This window comes from Podarcis pityusensis (assembly GCF_964106645.2).
Source record: "Podarcis pityusensis genome assembly, chromosome: 17".
Lineage (NCBI taxonomy): Eukaryota > Metazoa > Chordata > Lepidosauria > Squamata > Lacertidae > Podarcis > Podarcis pityusensis.
In genome coordinates this window covers 6,329,386-6,349,978 of record NC_138042.1, presented here as the reverse complement: position 1 = coordinate 6,349,978, position 20,593 = coordinate 6,329,386, and the positions used below count along the sequence as shown (strand labels likewise).

The following is a 20,593-nucleotide window of genomic DNA, read 5'->3' as shown; positions in this document are numbered from 1 at the left end:
CCATGTTTAATCATGTCTTGACAGATTACTTTGGAAGACAGTTGCCTGTGGTTCATCTTCCTTTTGTGGTTGTCTTAGATCTATGAGAGCAACCAAAATAGCCTTTTCCCATTTCCATTCATGTTCTTCAGCCAATATGTTACCCACTGCTGAGAAGCAGCAGTACTAAACCTATATTGTTTTTGGATTATCACATTTCTTCCTTTTCCTGCTTTCAGATATAATGGTGGAAGAGTACATTGAGCATGGGCCCCTGGATGTCTTCTTGCGGAAAAACAAAGGGCGGATAACGGTGGGCTGGAAATTCACAGTTGCTGCACAGTTAGCAAGTGCCCTGAGTTACTTGGTAAGTCTCCTTAGAAGGGTTTGGAGCCAACCTTCTGGAAGTGTCAGATCTTCACTATAGGTGTATACCACCTTATGCCACGTTAACTGCCAGGGCTTACCCCTGACACTGGGATGTGGGTGACGCTGTGGGTTAAACCACAGAGCCTAGGACTTGCTGATCAGAAGGTCGGAGGTTTGAATCCCCGCGATGGGGTGAGCTCCCGTTGCTCGGTCCCTGCTCCTGCCGACCTAGCAGTTCGAAAGCACGTCAAAGTACAAGTAGATAAATAGGTACCACTCCAGCAGAAAGGTAAACGGCGTTTCCGTGCGCTGCTCTGGTTCGCCAGAAGCGGCTTAGTCATGCTGGCCACATGACCTGGAAGCTGTACTCCCGCTCCCTCGGCCAATAAAGCAAGATGAGCACTGCAACCCCAGAGTTGGTCATGACTGGACCCTTTACCTTTACCTTTACCTTTACCTTTACCCCTGACAGGGATGTGGCGTCTTGATGAGAGTGTTGCTTAGACTGTGTTCCTTCCCCTACCTGCCAGAACTTCAGTTCTCTTGGGGAGAGAAATAACTATGAATCTAAACCTACCTTGTAAACTATGACATTGGAAACCACCTTGCTTGGGAGAAGCGAGAGGGGCAGAACTGTCCACTAGCGATTATCTTAGAATCCCACAACCTGATCGACACGGATAACAGAACAGGAGATGGTTATCCATTGTCAAACCATTTGGGGCTTGTCGGTTTTTGGGATCCTGCTTTGAAGCAAGAATTCAGAGTTTCATGCTTTTTTGACCCCTTCTGAGTCTGTGATTCTCAGGCTTGAAGTGCCTGAATCAGCCAGAGGCAGCAGCACTTGCAGTTCAAGGTTGCTTTCCCTGATGTTTGGGTAGGGCAGGGGCGGCAGCATAGAGACATGGACAGTAGACCAGTTGCTTAAAAGAACTTTTAAGGTTTGGCAAGGAGGCCCAGCTGACTACTGAACCAGTTAGCTTTCTGCTTTTTGCTTAGCGATCCCCTTGGGGAAACGGAGGCACAATGGATCAACGGCCGAGTTGCAAGTAGGCATGCTAAAGAGACAGGGCTTCTCACAGACTACCTTTCTGCATCTATTTAAACAGGAAGGCAAAAACCTGGTGCATGGCAGCGTATGTGCCAAGAACATCCTGTTGGCCAGGAAAGGTTTGGAAGATGGCTCGACCCCCTTCATTAAGCTCAGCGACCCTGGAGTCAACTTTGCTGTGCTCTCCCAAGAAGGTAGACCCTCCTCTTCAGAGGGCTTTTTCCCTTTTCACGTTCGCTTTCACTGGAGGTGCATGGTTTTGGAGTTGAGCAGAGGGAATTAATTTGGACACAGTGTCCCTGTTTGCGTATCGCAGGAGGTAGGTCATGGTGTATAGTTTGCTGTGAGTGAGCATTGTGCCTGACACCATTCTCTGGCAGCAGCTCCGCGTCCCATCTCCAAAACCAGCTTCTTCAGAAGCAGGTGGGTGCAGGTGTGGGTGGGTGTCTGTTTAAAGAAAGGGAATGTCTGCCTGCCTGTGATCTGCTTCCAGTGTCGGGCAGCTGCACTTCTGAGTATTACGCCACATCTCTTGCTAACCATTTATTTCATTTATAAAACTTCAAAGTCACTGTATATCATTCAGTGACACACAATAAGCCCACAACTTGCACACATTTCACTTGTGCTGATTCAGATTTACTCGTGCCATTTTTTTTTTAAAAAGTAAAAAAACAAAAAGTGGGTTCCGAGAAAATTGAATTTGGGAATCCCACCTTCCACCCAGTGGAATTTGACTATATACAATTTTGGCTTTAGGCGCAATCCCTGCAACACAACCCCTGTGCAAGTTGCAGGCTTACTGTGTTACTCGAACATGACAAAAAACAATATAGACAGCATAAAAGCCAGTGGCAGCATAATTCACCCTTTTTTTTCCAGCGTTGTTTCTAATATGTGAGGAATCTGTCCTCCATTTATTGGTCCGTTCAACTTCTTCAACTTGCTATTAAAGCGTGCTCCCTTTGAAGTGTCCTAAGTACCGTATTGGCCTGAATATAAGCCTCACTCTCCCCCCAAATTCCGACTGTGAAAAGTTAAAGTGTGGCTTATATGCACGACCTTACAGTATGCAGCCAGGAGCATGGGGCAAACGGTTCCAGGAGTGTGGCAAAGCTGCGCCCAGCTCATGCATAGTTCCCCCATCCTCCCCGCAAGGCCGGGAAGGGAGAGAGTGAGGAAGGAAGGGGAAAGGCCACTGGCAACGCAATGTGGCTCCCTCTCCCAAGTATGCAGCCAGGAGCAGTGAGGAATGGAGCAGCTTATATTCGGGTATTTTTTTCCTTTTTTTCCTCTCCCCCCCCCCCATTTTAAAGGTGCGACTTATATTCAGGTGCGACATATATTCGGGTCAATACGGTAATAGTCTGCAGAGCCTCCTTTAATAGATGGAAAATGCATCCCAGAGAAATTCCAGAAAAGATGTTTGCTTGGCTTTGTCAGAACTGAGAGTACGTAACTGAGTTGTGTCTTGTAGCAACCAAAACAAGCATCTAGTTAAGACTCTTAACTGGAGAAGAATAGCTCTGTACTGAAGGAGTAGATTCCTCTAAGGCAGAGGCTTCCTGCACTGGCATAGACTTCCCCAACCTTTGGTCCACAAGGGTTGCTGCACTACAAACCCTCTCTTCCCAGACCAATGGCTACGGATGATTGGGGAAAACTGTGCTTATCCCATACTTGTGAAAGTGTAGGTCACACCTTTCACCTCCATATCTGAGGAAAAATAATTCCGTGAGTCGAGTGGCTATATGTACAGGCCTTCATGTGGATTGTGCACATTGCGCATTACATCCTATGGCAATCCACATGAACACTGCCTAGGTGAGTGTCTGAGTGACCTTTCTATCATACCATCTTCAAAACTAGGACTAGTATTAAATATGTCAAATATTGCCTGCTACAGTGGTACCTCAGTTTTCAAGCGTCTCGAAAGCTGAACGTTTCGGTTTTCGAACGCTGAAAACGTGGAAGTAATTGCTACCGTTTTTGAACGCGCCTCGGAAGTCGAATTGCTCCCGCTGCGTGCTTTTCAGTTTTTCCAGTTGAATTTGCAGTCAGCCCTTTGCGCCTCAGTTTTCAAATGTTTTGGAAATCGAACGGTGTTCCGGAACGGATTACGTTTGAGAACCGAGGTACCACTATATTTGTATTTACTTATATGTTATCCATTGGGGGATTTCTAACTCTTGACTTTCCTTCTTGCAAGAGCGAGTTGACAGGATCCCATGGATTGCTCCGGAGTGTGTCAGAGACGTAAACAACCTCAGTACAGCAGCTGACAAGTGGAGCTTTGGTACCACACTGCTGGAGATATGCTTTGATGCGGATGTGCCACTGAAAGAACGTACCGCCTCTGAGGTAGCATCTGCCTCTGCTCTCTTTTTTGCTCCTTTAGGACCTCCTCTATCTTTAAAAAAAAATATTATTTATTGAGTTTTTGCATTGATTATTTGTATACATATTCCTTTCGTTCTTCAAAATACGTTATCTTATACACCAATGTAAACCAAAATAAATCAATACTTCTTCGCATGTGACTTCCCTCCACCTCATTGCGGCTCCTTACTTCTTCCTTATCTTTTTAACTGGGTCCCCCCCCCCCCCAATTTCACTTCTCTTACATAATATATGTTATCTATCTGTTATTTACTTGGCAAAAAAATTAGTCGAAACACATCAAATATTGTTTGAGAACAATGTTTTTCCAAGTACCCTTTAAAACAGTAGGACCTCCTCTATCTTGCCCGCAGGACTTGGAACAGGGTGCCTGCAGAGAGTAGCTAACCTATTCCAGAGCATCATCAAATTCTGGGATGTATCTACTGGGCAGGATCTGAGCTGTAACTCTTCCATAGGAATGTTGTGCCAGTTTGTTGTTGGGTTTGGCTTGCCCAGTTTACAGGTGCATACCGTACTTTTCTGTCTATAAGACACCCCCATGTATAAGACATTGGGGGGGCTCAAATTTAAGAAAATTGGGGGGGGGAGATGGGACAGAGTTGTTCAGTTTTTTTCGTGGAGGATTGCCCAGAGTTGTTCAGATTTTGGGGGGGAGAATTCACCTGAGTCATGCCGAACTGAATATCACTCACCCAGCTGGCAGACGCTAACAATCGCAAGCAACGAAAGCCAAATTGCCAAAGCGGCAGCCAATCAAAAGCAGCCCTTGCCACATCCGCTAATAACCCACCCATTTGACAAAGCAGCAGCCAATACAAAGCAGCCCTTGCAGCAGACACCATTCACCCACCCAATCGCTAGATCCTGCTCGCGGATGCAACTAATGGCCCTCGCCCCTCAGCAGTACCCATGTATAAGACGACACCCCACCCCACCCAATTTTTTGCTTTATTTTGGAGTAAATAACCCTCGTCTAATACATGGAAAAGTACAGTAACTTGGGGGGAGATCTTGATTTCTACACCCAAAAGCAAAGCATATTCTGTGAGCAAAGCGCACACACTGAATTATTTAGCTCATAGCTGAGCTGTGAGCTAGGAAGTTCCCCAGCTGTGAACTTGCCAAGTGGCTTGAGGCAAGCTGCTATTCTTCCATCCTAATCAGCACTAGGGCGATAGTAATACCTTACAAGATTGCTGTGAGGATTAAAGTGCTTTACATACACATAACACTCTTAATTGTGCAGTCCTGTGCATGTATGCTCAGAGATTAGTCCCATTTAATTTAATGGCGCTTACTCTCAAGTAAGTGGTTATAGGATTGCATAAATGCTAAGTAATATTGGGTAGAGAAGCCTAAAATTGCTGAATTTACATTTTGTTTTGTGGTTGTAAATTTAGTTGGGAGTTGTGTGGCTTTTTATATTATTTTCCATAACATGCTGGGGGGAGGGTTGGTCAGGAACTAGAATAAGGGAAAATTATGGAGGACTAGTGTGCTTAGAGCAATTTTCATGGCCATAGAAAGCAAGTTAATGGTTTTTCTTTTTCGTAGGAGAATATAGCGCCTATATTCTTGTCTGTAGTTTTTGCTATCATGATTGTATTTCTGTGAGGGTTTTTTGCTTCATATTTTTTCTGGTTTGGTATTATATGTTCGTTTTATTTATTGTTTATTTGTATGACACGTAAGTGTAAATAAAGTATTGGAAAAAAGCAAACAAGTTAATGGAATGCAGCTATGCTCTTTTGAGCCTTAGGTTCACTTGTCCCAATTTAGACATATCTGTATGACCCAGAAATGCAAGCATTTTCAACTTGTAAGCCTGGTGTTGCTTTGCAACAGACTGTACTCCTTTTTGCAGAAAGAGCGTTTTTATGAGAAGAAACATCGCCTTCCAGAACCATCTTTCAAAGAACTTGCTACCTTAATCAGCCAGTGCCTGAATTATTCTCCTGGGGAACGGCCTTCCTTTCGGACCATCTTACGAGACCTTACACAACTGCAGCCACATAGTAAGGATTCCAGAGGCCTCTAGGATGCTGAAAAAGCAGCTTTCAGACATCTGATATAGTGTGTCCTTACCCCACCCCTCTTCCTGGGAGTCTCACAGTGCCATAGAAGGGGTTGTCTGCAAACTGGGCCAGTTAACGTGTGAGAAGAACAAACAATCCCTTTGTTTGTGGCCTCATCACAGTTGATTCAGTTGGAGTACCAGTGAAGTCTGGGACTGTACTAATTAAAGTGTAAAACTTTGTTAACACAAACTACAGCATAAAATACTGAATTCGGAGCAAGATGTAAAACTCAAGAAAAGAAAATGTAAAAGTTAAACGGAGTGCAAAATCAAGGTGACTGCACCATACAAGTATGGTATAAGGCAGCATAAGTAAACCTACAATGATGTCTTGTCATGCAAAGGCACGCCATGGCTCTATGGGTTCCAGAACAGCAGACTGCAGACATTTTGCTCCTCCCAAGTCATTTTGGTGCTGTTCTGAGCTAAGCTATTGCTTCGCATTGTGTGTTATCCAAACCTGGGTTCGTAGTTTAGTTATCTCCAGACTAACCATGAGCTGAGGGTTAAGCCACAGACCCTAGGACTTGCCAATCAGAAGGCCAGCAGCTCGAATCCCTGCGATGGGGTGAGCTCCCGTCGCTTGGTCCCTGCTCCTGCCAACCTAGGAGTTCGAAAGCACGTCAAAGTGCAAGTAGATAAATAGGTACCGCTCTGGTGAGAAGGTAAACAGCGTTTCTGTGTTCTGCTCTGGTTTGCCAGAAGCGGCTTAGTCATGCTGCCGGCTCCCTCGGCCAATAAAGCGAGATGAGCGCCGCAACCCCAGAGTCTGCCACGACTGGACCTAATGGTCAGGGGTCCCTTTACCTTAACCATGAGCTGTAAGTAACGCATGTTTGTCCTGCATTTATGGCTCATGGTCTGGGTGACGCATTTAGCTAAACTATGGCTTGGCTCAGCACAGCAGCAGAGAGACAGGTGGAGCAAAGTGGCTATAATCTCTCTGGTTGCCCAGAGGTACAAGCCATGGTTTGGTTTGGTTTGGTTTGGTTTGGCTTATTATAATGTGTGAACCAGGGCAAAGATAACCTAGGAAGCTGATGGTTTGCTTAAATGGGGAACAAAAAAAATTAAGACAGAACCAAAATCTTTCTCTGCTCAAATATATCTAAGATGATCCAGTGCATTTGTTTCCTTCCACTGGTCAGTGTACATCTTGCCTGGTGTTTTTAGCTTCTTCCTCTTATTTTTTCAGACCTCCTTGACATCAGCTCTGTGTACACTGAATTCCCTGTACCCGACCCTACTGTCTTTCAGAAGCGCTATCTGAAGAAGATTCGAGATCTGGGTGAGGTAATTCACCTTTGCTAGTGAAGCATTATCACTAATTTCTTTACTTCAGTTCTCACCAAGTAAGAGCTGAAACTGAAGCTGATGAACAATGCCCTTTGTGATTTATCTGTTCCCGGCTGTACCATTTCCAACAGCAAGTGTTGGATCTTCTCCAGACTTCAAGAAATAGATCTTTGCAAACAAAACTAGTCGTCAGGGAAAAGTTAACACAAAGCCTCCTCTCTGACATAGGGTTGTATGTGAGACCTCTGGTTATAGAGCGGTATATAAATTCACTAAATAATAATAATACAATGCATGTCTTTTTGTAAACTAAGAAATCTTTAATAAATATATATTTTAAATAAATGAATGATCCGTTTCAGTTGTAGAAAAAAATCTAAAGGCAAAAAATGTTGATTCCCAACACACTTTGAGATAACCTTTTCACAAGGAAAATGTAGAATTCAGTAGACTCACAAATTGTGTGGCTGTTACTTTCTGGGGAATTACACATTAAACCAAATTGCATATAGTCAAAACAACCAGCTTCTGAAAGGTAGAATTGCTGGCACGAGGGTGACTCCAGAAGCCATTCTTGTTACGTAGCGGGATCCTTAGGAAATATTGCAAGGTTCAGATTGGTTTCTGAAATTCAGTACCGTATTGGCCTGAATATAAGCTGCACCCAAATATAAGCCAAACCTTTAAAATTAAAGGGAAATTTAAGCCGCACTTCAACTTTTCATGGCTGGAATTTGGAAAAAAGGTGTGGCTTATATTTGGGCCAATATGGTATTTGTCTTATGTCAGCATAGAGTTGGGAAGGCCTGGGGAAAAAAGCAGAAAAATTGGGGGGGGGGGGGAGGACAACCAGGTTTTTTCCTGTTTTTCCCCAAAGCCTTTTTTTGTTGTTGTTTGGAAAAAAACGGGGGGAAACCTGGCCCCCCCCAATTTTTCCGTCCCCTCCGCCCCAGGCCTTCCCATCTCTCTGTCAGCAGAGCTTGATAGGGATACTGGGCGAAGGTGGATCCTGTTGTCAGATTAATCCCTGCACTGGTTTGTGGCAAGATACTGTTCTACCTGAGAGTGTTATTAGTCCACCTTCTGGAAAAAGTGATGTATGCCAGCCAGGTGCAGTGAAGGCTCTAACAGGATAGCAGCTAGAATGATTTGCCTTTTGAAATATCTCATTCTTGGCTTGTTTGTTTTTCCTCCTTTTCTACTAGGGTCACTTTGGCAAAGTGAGCTTATACTGCTATGATCCCACCAATGATGGTACTGGTGAGATGGTAGCTGTGAAGTCATTGAAATCAGGCTGCAGCCAGCAGCTGCTGACAAGCTGGAAGAAAGAAATTGACATCTTGAAGACCCTCTACCATGAGAACATTGTTAAATACAAGGGCTGCTGCAGTGAGCAGGGTATGGCATCTACTGAGTTGGCACCTCGAGGGCTGGATGGCAGTTGATAGGAGTGCCTTGTGGGCAGGGGAAGAGAGACAGGAGATGACAAATGGGATTGTGCTTTCATCTACCACGTTCCTTTCTCACAGTTACCCTGAGAACTGAGAACTTCCATAGGTACATAGGAAGCTGCCTTATACTCAATCAGGTCCATCTAGCTCATTGTTACCTACACTGACTGACAGCAACTCTCCATGGTTTCAGGCAGGAATCTCTCCAAGCCCTACCTGGAGATGCCAGGGAGTGAACCTGGGACCTTTTGCATGCAGAGCAGATGCTCTATGGCTGAAGTATGGCCCTTCAGGCATAGAGCATAGATCTAAATTTAAACATAAATTATCTTCACTTTGAACCCCCCTCCCACAGTCATCAGTATTCTAACACTTGATCCATTGATAGGATAAGAGGAAAAATGACTATTACTCAAACTTCGCTGCGAGAAGCCAAGTTACAGGGAACCAGGCCTTCTCGGTAGTGGCACCCGTCCTGTGGAACGCCCTCCCACCAGATATCAAAGAGAAAAACAACTACCAGACTTTTAGAAGACATCTGAAGGCAGCCCTGTTTAGGGAAGCTTTTAATGTTTAATAGACTATTGTATTTTAATATTCTGTTGGAAGCCGCCCAGAGTGGCTGGGGAAACCCAGCCAGATGGGCGGAGTATAAATAAATTATTATTATTATTATTATTATTATTAATTGAAGCACAACCACAAGGGCTCCTGATTAGGCATTTGTCTGTGTGATGTCGAGTGTTATTCATTAACTCTGTTCTTTCCTGTTTCCTCTTTGTTATTGTCTAAACTTTAAACCAATTCATGGACCAAGAACTTAGCATTGTCTGCTAATAATGAACCGTATGTTACAGATATTACTGCAAATTTATTATGCTAGTTTTGGGATATACAAATGACATGAGAAGGATTGGTCGATTTAGTTGTATCATTTATTATTCTTACGATCTTTGTTTATCCAAGGAAAAACTTATTTAAAAAAAAAAAAATCCCAGTCCAACCATGGTTACACACTGCGGCCTTGAATTGGTCTCCACCTGCTGTTTTCCTTCCCTATAAGTGATACCTCCCATGCCAGGGCTTCTATAGATAATGAAATGTGGGAAGGTAAAAACACTTCCTTTTGGAGTAATATCATTGTTGGATTTTTTTTCTCCCCAACTCTAGGGGAAAAGGTTGTGCAGCTTATCATGGAGTATGTGCCTTTGGGGAGCCTGAGAGATTATCTCCCCAAGCACAATGTCAGCCTGGCCCACATTCTCCTCTTTGCCCAGCAGATTTGTGAGGTAAGGTGTATCAGCTTGGGATGTAAAAATTTATGTAGCTGCCGGTACAGTGAGTATTCCTTTGTTTTGGGATTATTGGTCGAGTTCTAGAAGAGGCATCGACTCCTGTGGTTGAAATAGGCTATGGGGTTTGTTTAAATGGCTGCTCCTTGGCTCTGGGAAGATAAATGTGTACAGTTATGATTGTCTTTCCTCAAAAAGGATATGATAGAGCTGGGGAAAGTTCAGGGGGAAATGGGAACCAAAATGATCAAGAGTGTGGAACAACTCCCTTACGAAGAAAGGTTACAATATTTGGGGCTTTTCAGATTAGAGAAAATGTTGGTAAGAGCTAACATGATATAAATGTATAAAATTATGAACGGTGCAGAGAGAATGGATAGAGAGAAGGGACCTCTAATGAAAATGAATGCTGGGAGATTCAAGGCAGACAAAAGAAAGTACAGTTGTACCTTGGTTCTCGAACGCCTTGCGACTCAAACATTTCTGGACGCTGCAAACCCGGAAGTGAGTGTTCCGGTTTGCAAACATTCTTTGGAACCCGAACATCCGACGCAGCTTCCGATTGAGTGCAGGAAGCTCCTGTAGCCAATCAGAAGCTGCACCTTGGTTTTTGAATGTTTCTGGAAGTTGAAGGTATGACTGTAGTACTTCACACACCACATAGTTAAACTATGGAAATTGCTGCCATAATGATGGCTCCCAAGCTGGACGGCTTTGAAAGAAGATAGATGAATTCATGGGGGATAACTAACTACAGTGGTACCTCGGGTTAAGTACTTAATTCGTTCCGGAGGTCCGTTCTTAACCTGAAACTGTTAACCTGAAGCACCACTTTAGCTAATGGGGCCTCCTGCTGCTGCTGTTCCGCCAAAGCACGATTTCTGTTCTCATCCTGAAGCAAAGTTCTTAACCCGAGGTACTATTTCTGGGTTAGCGGAGTCTGTAACCTGAAGCGTATGTAACCTGAAGCGTATGTAACCTGAGGTACCACTGTACTGACTCTGAAAGAGATGTTTTTCCTCCACTGACAGAGGCAGAGATGCTTCTGAACACCATGCAAAAGGGTTTGTGCTGCTTGTGGGCTTCCCATAAGCATCTGGTTGGCCACTGTGAGAACAGCATGCTGGACCAGATGGGCCACTCACCTGGTCTAGTAGGCACATAGGCTAAAATTCAAAACCGGGGCCTCTGATTCAGAGTATAGTCCTGGGTGTTTGTCTTCCTTGCTTGCAAAGCTGGTGGGGAATAACACCATATTTGCTCTTTGCAGGGAATGGCTTATTTGCACTCGTTACGCTACATCCACAGAGATCTGGCAGCCAGAAATGTGCTCTTGGAGAATGAGAATGTAGTGAAGATTGGAGACTTTGGTCTTGCTAAAGCTATCCCTGAAGGACATGACTATTACCGTGTCTGTGAAGATGGAGACAGCCCTGTTTTTTGGTAAGAGAGCGTTCATAAAATGTCATGTCTCTCAGACATTACAGGGGTTTTGACTGCATTGTAACTCAAAATCAAGTCCTGAGGTGGGGCAAGATGTTATTCTGAATACTCCCATGAACACCCCCAAGCTCTTGAATGGCAGTCTCTAAGAGAATTTGCTGTCTTTTTACTTTATCCTTTCTTCTGGTTAATGTTGCAATATGTTTAGCTTTTCGTGAAATGGTTGACACTGGAGGAAATGGCAGCACTTGTGTGCTTCTTCAACTTCTATGGGAACACCAAAAAGCATATCTGCAGAATAAGGGAAGAATGGAGATAAGTGAATGTTAAAAGTACATGCCCTCTTTGTGAGCTTTTAGAGGTATATGTCTGGCTGCTGCTGGAGACTGAGAAATGGAATAGATGACCTGATTCAGCAAGGTGGCTTATGATACCTGCCTAGCTAGCTAGCTGGAAGCCATATCTAAATAGAACTTGCATGTTCAAGAGGTAATATTATCCACTGGGGATAAAAAGATAATCTTCATTCCCTTGTTGTGAGTTTTTCTAAAAGTATTGAACATGTTCCTGTTGGAAGATGGGTTGCTGGACTAGATGAACCTTTATTTGATACAGCAATGCAATTTTACATTTTTAAAAATTTTCTGTTCATCGGCTCTGTTTTCTTGTTTTTCCTTGTGCTGTAGGTATGCTGTGGAGTGCCTGAAGGACTGTAAATTCTACTGTGCTTCTGATGTTTGGTCCTTTGGAGTTACTTTATATGAACTCTTAACACACTGTGATTCTAGTCAAAGCCCCCCAGCGGTGAGTCTGATTGCTGGGCATACAAGGGAGGTGAAAGCATTTGTTTAGCAGTGCTGCAATGTGCAGGGCTCTTAAGTCTACAAATATCTAATGTGTCTTGGAACACATTTAGATCACTGCACTTCAGGAGACTGACTATGCAGTTTCACTTGCAGTGCAGTAATCCAGGGTGCTTTGACTCACACTGGCCCCGTGGCTAACTGCACTTGGCACAGAGCCTGTGTACAGCAATGTTCTGACAATACTTGCCTTACCATAGTTTGCTTCCTGATTGGACTTTACTGTGGGTTTCTGTTATAGACCCCTGTAGGGATGGCAGATGCAGGGCGCAGGGCACCCTGCCACAGCGTGTCTAGCCGCCATGACCTATCTTTTACCTTTTGTCTCTTTTGCAATGTGCTGTGCGCTGTCCTTGACCTTTGCCTCCTCTGCAAAAGGGTTGCTCATTTCCCCCTCTGATGGGAACATGACGTGGTGGAACAGGTTGCGCAGATAACAGGGCGACACCCAGAGAGCTCATGACTGGAGAAGTTAAAGGGCAAAGTCTGGAATGTGTCCGGTGGATTTTGCATATGCTTGCTAATAAAGAGCTCTGTGAAGCTCGTCAGTGTGTGGTACACAGCCCATCTGCACCAGCAACGCCTGTCTCGCCTCCATTCCTTCAGACCCCTGTTCCCTGCACCCACCTGGTGGCATTGGTGGTGGGGGCTGGGTTGGCATAGTGGGTTTTGTTCATCCTCCACACCCCAGCCCCAGGCACTGATGGAGGATGCAACGTCGCTGGGTGGTCTCTCCTTCCTTGGATATTTTTAAGCAGAGGTTGGATGGCCATTTGTCATGGATGCTTTAGTTTAGATTCTTGCATTGCAGGGGGTTTGTTCTAGATGAGAGTCCCTTCCAACTCTACAATTCTATGATTCTAGATGACCACAGTGGTCATCAAAAATCTTAGATCATGGGAGTCTCATTCTCTTATCAACTGAGCTATCAAGCAGCTGGCTGGTCCACCCCTTGGTAGAGCTGACCATGTGTGGTATGTGTATGTATCTCAATGGCATCTCCCTGTCTCTTTCTCAAAGTGCTCAATAACATATTTTCCCCTGTTGTCTTAGAAATTCATTGAGATGATTGGAGCAACTCAGGGACAAATGACAGTGCTGAGGCTTATAGAGCTACTGGATAGAGGGAAAAGGCTGCCCATCCCAAAGGACTGTCCTTGTGAGGCGAGTCTGCTTCTCCCTTTCTTTCTTCTCTTATTGTTCTTTCTCTTTTTATTCTGTGTGCTGTTCTAAACCTTTGCCATTTTCTACAGATTTACCGTCTTATGAAAAACTGTTGGGAATCGGAAGCTTCATTCCGCCCGGCCTTCACAAACCTTGTGCCTATCCTCAAAGCCTTCCATGAAAAGTACAGGGCTCAAGCCCCCTCCGTTTTCAGCGTGTGTTGAGCAGGATGCAGAGATTCTCGGCCAAAGACCACACACTTCTCTGCACTCGGTGTCTCAGTTCTGTCTTTTTTGTGCCTGGAAAGCCGCAGTGCCATGGAAGCTGCTTCAGACTACTGGCACACCTTGAGACTCTAACTTCTGCTGTTTTGGTATCCAGAACCAGCGCAGAACATTTCTGCCTTTTGATCTCGCCAAATGTGATGTAATGAGTGTGAAGTTTCTCTGCCCTGAACAAAGGCAGAGGCTATTTATGAAGCAGTGTAAATTGCTGTACCCAGCCTGTGCCTGGAATGCCACAATACCTGGTCTGAGTATGTGAGGTCACAGGTGCAGGAAAGTGAGTGAATCAGTTGACTTCCTCACAGTCTTTTTAACAGACTGCTGGGCCTGTTGGTCTGATGCAGAGAGAGAATGGGAAGGAGGCCCAAGCTATTCAAGCGCAGTGCTCCAGCTTGCTATAGAAAATAACCATCTTGGACCAATATGTTAAGTGCTGCACTTGCTTATGGAACAGAGGCGAGGTATCTGGCCCTTTCATGTTCCTTGCAAAAACTTTTGAAGGAAATGTGCTTTTTCTGAGACTTGCCTTTGGCCTTTCTTTTCAAAGTAAATGCTTTGGACTCCCAAAGATATATAAACTACCCTCCCCCCCCCACCTGATTTCTAGGTGTTTCAGAACTGCAGGAGCTTTTACATACCACCACCACCCCTCTTCCTATAATATATTTGTATTTTCTCTTTGGAGAAGGCTCTCATCTACCCTTTAGAAGTCCAGTGTGGAGCCAGATATGGTCTCAGCTGATTGGATACTGGAGAGGCGAATGTCTTTATCATACATAAGTCATTGTATTTGCGTATATAAAGGATTGCTCCCAAAGAGCTATCCTTACTTGCTCCCAAATAAAGAAAAGGTTGTTGTCCAGAAATATGGCTCCCCGCCCCCAGTGAGAACTTAACTAATGCAGTAGGTTCCTCACTTGTTCTTTGAACTTCCTCATAGCCTACCATCCAGGATATAAACAAGCCTGCCATTTCTGTTGTACCAAGACGCATTCTCCTTATTATTGTTGGTTTAGAACCAACCACAACCCTCTTCACACACACCCATCCACTGATGTTGTCAGTCAGAAAATGTGAATTTGAAGGGGGGGGGGCAGAAAGGAAGCTTCAGGCCTTAAATTGTATGGAAATTGAAGAAGAGAAATGTGTTTTGGCCACTAATTTGGTTGCTGCTTCCCAAAAAGCATTCTTATGTAGCAACGTCGCAGTGGTCTCTGCTATCAAGCCCACATTCTTAGTCTATCATAGAATCGTAGAGTTGGAAGAGGCCATGAGGGTCATCTAGTCCAGGCCCCCATAATGCAAGAATCTTTTGCCCAATGTGGGACTTGAACTCACAACCTTGAGATTACAAGTCTCATGCTTTATGGACTGAGCTATGATGAAAACTAGCTGTCACCTACCCATGAGAGCATAGCTTTCTGACATTTCTCTAGCTTGAGGCCCAAATTTCTGTTGTTGGCATCCATCTGTCTTGAGAGATAACGGAGTGGACCTCTGGAGGTGAAGTCAAGTGTGTCAAGCACCGAAGTGACCTCCCTGGGATGCAAGCCTGGACAGTGTGTATGGAGGTCCTGTACAACCCAGATGACAAGGCCCTTTCTCGTCCTCACTGATGTGATCCAAAAGAAAGCAGAGCAATATGATTGGCCCCAGCTTGGCTGCAGGAGTTGCTGGAAGGAGGCTTACAGGGTGCCGTCCAAGCATCTTAGGGACTCCACTCTGGATTTGTGTAGGGTTTACTCCTTAGCCTTCTTCCGAAGATATCCCACAAGGCAGGAGAGGTTTAGGATCAGTCCTCCTCCTAGATGGGCTACCTTCCCAGGTTGGTGAGCCCCACCTGCCCCCTCATTTCCCTCTACAGCACATGCAGAAACCGCTTTCTTGACATGTGGGCCCATTATTGGTCTCGTCCACTCAATCTGCTGTAGCCTGTCTTCACATTTAGGGGAAGTCTCTAACTCTACAAGGGTTTGAGACTCATCAGTTACCCTCACCTGGTTTACCCAGCCAGTTGAAGCCATTTTTTGGGGTGTGGCAACTGTTGCATGCTGACAGCTCCTAGGGCAGCGGTTCTCAACCTGTGGGTCCCCAGATGTTGTTGGACTACAAGTCCCATCATCCCTGAGCTCTGGCCTTGCTAGCTAGGGGTGATGGGAGTTGTAGTTCAACAACATCTGGGGACCCACAGGTTGAGAAAGGCTGTCCTAGGAGTTGAGTGCAGGATGAACAAACTACCCCAGAAGGAGCATGAGGTGTCTCCCACCAGAGGTGGTACCCCTACCCTAACACCCCACACATGCCAGAATACTTCAGAGACTGCAGGTGGGGCACAGTTGGGGGGGGTAAGTATAGGTAAGACTGGTCAAATGTTCTTATCATTGTCTCTTAGAAGGAATGTAAGAAACATTTAATTTCTGTTGTCTCCCACTCCTGGCAGACCTGAGTCAATCTCTAAAGAATTATGAAACTAATTCTTGAAGGCCAAGGGAAGTATGGCCTGCTGAACTCAAAAGAGTTATTTAAAAACAAAGGTATATAGGATCACAGCCTTATACTTGTTTTTTATTGAGTGGTATCCCTCCATATCCTTTAAAGTGTTCGTAGCATGAAGTGGTGGCGGTTATCCATTCGACTGTGATGTTACAAAGCTTGTAAAATGTAGGTTTAATGAGGTAACAGGTGGATTTGTAGCTGGTTGACTGACCAAACCCAAAGAGTACTCATTAATGGTTCCTCGACACCCTTGGAAAAAGTGACCAGTGGGGTGCCGCAGGGTGCTGTCCTGGGCCCATTGTTGTTCAACATCTTTACAAATGACTTGGATTAAGGAATTGAGGGGATGCTCATCAAATTTGTAGATGACACCAAACTGAGAGGGGTAGCTAATGCCGCAGAAGCCAGAATCAGAATTCAAAGTGACCTTAACAGATTGGAGAACTGGGCCCAAGCTAACAAAATGAATTTCAACTGGAATAAATGTAAGGTTCTACACTTAGGCAGGAAGAACCAGATGCACAAATATAAGATGGAGGAGACCTGGCTTATTAGCAGTACATGTGAAAAGTATCTAGGGATCTTAGCGGACTACAAGCTTAACATGAGTCAACAGTGTGATGTAGCAGCAAAAAAACCAAGCCTTATGAGGAGTGGTTGAAGGAACTGGATATGTTTAGCCTGGAAAAGAGGAGACAGGAGATTTGGTAGCCAGTCTCCCTCAAGAGGTTATGGGCTCTCCTTCCTTAGAGGCTTTTAAGCAAAGGTTGGATGGCCATCTGTCATGGATGCTTTAGGTGAGATTCCTGCATTGCAGGGGGGTTGGACTAGATGACCCTTGGGACACCTTCCAACTCTGTTATTCTTTATTACTCCTCAAGTGTATGGGACTACTTGATAGAAAAGGCAGAGACATTTGGTGTTAAACTCTATTTTTATTTTTTATAATTGCATACAAAACTGTCTATAAACTTAAATGGTTGTTTTTCAAAACTTGTCTTCTGTCCCCCGGAACATGTTATTTGTGGGTTCAGGATTGCCCCAAGCCTGCACTACCAGCCCTGTCTATGGAGTGTGGCAGCCCATCCACCTGTTTTGGCTGGCAAATTGTCTTTGGGCTACAATGCTAAGCTGGAAAACTTTGCATCTGAAACTGCACTTGATTTGAGGCAAGGACTTCTCCCTCCACAGAAGCCTGGGCAGGTTTTAATTCCCCTCTCCTCCCCACTTTTTATGCATCCAAAACGGGTGTGGGTGTTGGTGTGTGCATAGAAGGAGAGAGATTGAGAGCTCTCTACTGGAAACCCTGCTCTAATGTGAATGTATTCTGTACTACTCTAGCAGCAGCTAGAATCCCCAACCACATGTAACAAGATCCTGGTGATGTCCTTTAAATTTTATTCAAATAAACACCATGTAACTTTTAATGGCTCAGTGGAGTCTTGATTACTGTAGGCTGCTTTTATGAAAATTACCATTACTAGAAAATGGCAATCTAGAGTATATTCAAAGTGTGGTGTCGAAACCACACATTTCAACAGGTTGTGCTTATTGTTTACAGCACAATCCATTAATAATAAACAGTCTTGTGGCACCTTAAAAACTAGCAGTTTTATTGTGCATAAATTCTCAAGGACTAGAGTCCACTTCACTAAATGAAGTAGATTCTAGTCTACAAAATCTTATGCCATGATAAATCCATTAGTTTTTATGGTGCCACAATACTTCTTTTGTTTATGTACCCTTGACAACTATCTTAGCCTCCCTAAGAAGCCCAGTACAGTGGTACCTCGGGTTCCATACGCTTCAGGTTACATACGCTTCAGGTTACAGACTCTGCTAACCCAGAAATAGTGCTTCAGGTTAAGAACTTTGCTTCAGGATGAGAACACAAATCGTGCTCCAGCAGCGCAGTGGCAGCGGCAGCCCCCATTAGCTAAAGTGGTGCTTCAGGTTAAGAACAGTTTCAGGTTAAGTACGGACCTCCGGAACGAATTAAGTACTTAACCCAAGGTACCACTGTATTTACTTTTGGAAATGCCCTTGATCTTTGCATACTGAAAGATGCCATTAGCATGCAATGGCGATTCCACAGCTTCCTTGTGTAACTTTTGAAAAATATATACATAAAGAGTTTTCAGACAGACTGGGTAAATCTGCATTCTACAATGATGCTCAAGTTTATTATTCTTGCAAGATTTAGGAGCTAACTTTAATGTGAAGGGAGAGGAGGAAACATTGTCTCAGTGCTCTTCCTGTTTCCGGCTAAAAATGAGGGGGAAGGAAATACTGGGTGGCAGTGAAGAAAATAAAGGGCATGGAAGAAGAAGATAAAGAGGAGACATGTGAAAAAGAATGCTAGGATCAGAAAGGTACAGAAATGTCAGAGAAAAACCTGGATGGGGGAGGAAAGCTGAGAAACTGTGATCAGTGTGTCGGAGGAAGAAAGGTGAAGCATTAAAGTAGTTCAGGAGCAAAAGAAGGCAAATGAGCAAAGGCTGAATTTTTAAGCAGTTGCTTTCTTAGGTCTAGCCGTTTCTCTTGAGCAATTCCTCATGGAAGATTTCAAACTCCTAATTTTCTTCTTATAAAAGTAAATGGTGCTGGATAAAGGATAAAGAAAGGAATAACAGAAAGCTTCATCCCCAAAGAAATCAGGGTGGCAGCAGGAAGGATGACACTTTAAATCAGAAACATTGCATGACACTTTAAAAGACAAAAGCCATCCTGCCAGTTACAGAGCCATCCTCCTGGTAGGAGTTTACCTTAACAGTGTGAAAAGTGTTGAGAATGGCATAAACCAAGCAACTCTCAAGTGTGAATGGGGTGAGGAAGAGTAAGCAGTGGCCAGATCCTATGCATATTAGAAAACCTAAGAGGAGAAACCCTATTTTTCAGCAACCCAAGTGCCAGTTAGCAGGCCCACTTGCTGCATCTGCTGATGGCTGCTGCTGGTCATGATGAAAAGGTTCAGGGGCTGGTGAGAGCCAGCTACTAGCTAAAGAAAGCAAATAGGAGTCGGAAGCTATTGCCTTCCTGTCCTCATGGGCTTCCTCCAGGCAGCTGCTCAGCCACGGGGGAAATGAGACAGTGGCTGCTTTGGTCTGATCCAGCAGGCCTCATGTTCTTAATGTCCCAATAGCAACTTGATTTTGTCACTTTGCTTTAGCACACACATATTAATAATAAATAATAATAATAATAATAATAATAATAATAATTTATTATTTGTATCCTGCCCTCCCCTAGGCTCAGAGCGGCTAACATCATATTAATAACACAATATACATAAAAACATGCAATAAATTGATTAAAATGCTTCCCAAAATTAATTCAAATAAAGCCTTTCCTGGTATCCCCTTTGCTAACAGACAGGCGGGTCCTGTAAGGTACACCTGTATTTCCAATCTAACACTAGAACTCAAAGACACCCACAACGTGTTAGAAGATTCAGGACAGCTTAAAGAAAGTTCCTTTTCATGCAGTTCATAGTAAAAACCATGGAACTCAGGAAGCAGTGATGGCCACCACCCTGGATGGCTTTAAAAGAGGACTAGAGCAGAGGGCTATGAATAGCTACTAGCCATGATGACAATGCTCTACCTCCATAGTTGGAAGTAGGAGTGCCACAGAATATCAGCTGCTGGAAACCACAGAAGAGAAGGGTTGCTCTTGAGCTTGCATTCTGCTCCCTGATTTCCCACAAGAGGCATCTGGCTAGCCGCTGTGAGACCAGGATACCTGATCCTGGAGGATATTATGTTAGCTTAAATGTTAGCAGTGGTATCTACATTTAGAAACCTTGCACCTTAACCATGGCTATTGGCAGTGCTGGGTTTACGTATAAGCTAAACAAGCTATAGCTTAGGGCCCCACAAATTTTTAAAGGAAAAAAAACACCTGGATGTACATTTCCAAAATATGATAAAAAACAAATAAAATAAAACCTACATATAGCAACAGTTTTTCACTGTTTAATTGTATTTCAGTTCAACAATTAATTTGATAAAATACAGATTTTGTTATGTGCAAATGGCTTTAGAGACCTATTAGATCCATAAATTACCATATAACATACTGTATATTCAACAAAAAAAACCAGCGACAATTTGTGACAAAGGACAGTTGGACATATAAAGGGCCTCATTACCTTCAGTAGCTTAGGGCCTCATTAAAACCTAAATCCGGCCCTGGGTACTGGTGCATTCTGCAACAATAACGCAGGAAATACATCATATATATAGAAAAAGCCAACAACTGGCAGCAGGCTGGGTGCGACTCAAGCTCCCGCCGAGGCTGCGCACGCGGTTCTCCCTCTCCGGAGCCCTACCGGGGTACCAGCCCGCGCGCTCGCTTCACTTTATTCGGCTCCGGCCGGGCTTTCGCACCGCGGCCTCGGGTCAAACTCCTCCCTCAAGCGCGTGG

The 20,593-nt window shown here is 44.2% G+C and overlaps 1 protein-coding gene across 4 annotated transcripts in view; it reads left to right on the top strand.

Moving 5' to 3' along the window:
* TYK2 (tyrosine kinase 2) overlaps nt 1-17,595 on the top strand; it is a 53,367-nt gene extending 35,772 nt beyond the window's left edge. For all 4 annotated transcript variants that reach the window (XM_080988055.1, XM_080988056.1, XM_080988053.1 and 1 more), the window contains exons 14-24: nt 219-346; nt 1,458-1,593; nt 3,609-3,760; nt 5,667-5,817; nt 7,075-7,172; nt 8,381-8,573; nt 9,797-9,915; nt 11,189-11,361; nt 12,048-12,165; nt 13,278-13,388; nt 13,478-17,595. In XM_080988055.1, coding sequence (XP_080844181.1) covers nt 219-346; nt 1,458-1,593; nt 3,609-3,760; nt 5,667-5,817; nt 7,075-7,172; nt 8,381-8,573; nt 9,797-9,915; nt 11,189-11,361; nt 12,048-12,165; nt 13,278-13,388; nt 13,478-13,612 — 1,514 coding nt within the window. In that variant the 3' untranslated portion in view covers nt 13,613-17,595. The remainder of the gene's footprint in view (nt 1-218; nt 347-1,457; nt 1,594-3,608; nt 3,761-5,666; nt 5,818-7,074; nt 7,173-8,380; nt 8,574-9,796; nt 9,916-11,188; nt 11,362-12,047; nt 12,166-13,277; nt 13,389-13,477) is intronic.
* Nucleotides 17,596-20,593: the final 2,998 nt, after the last annotated feature.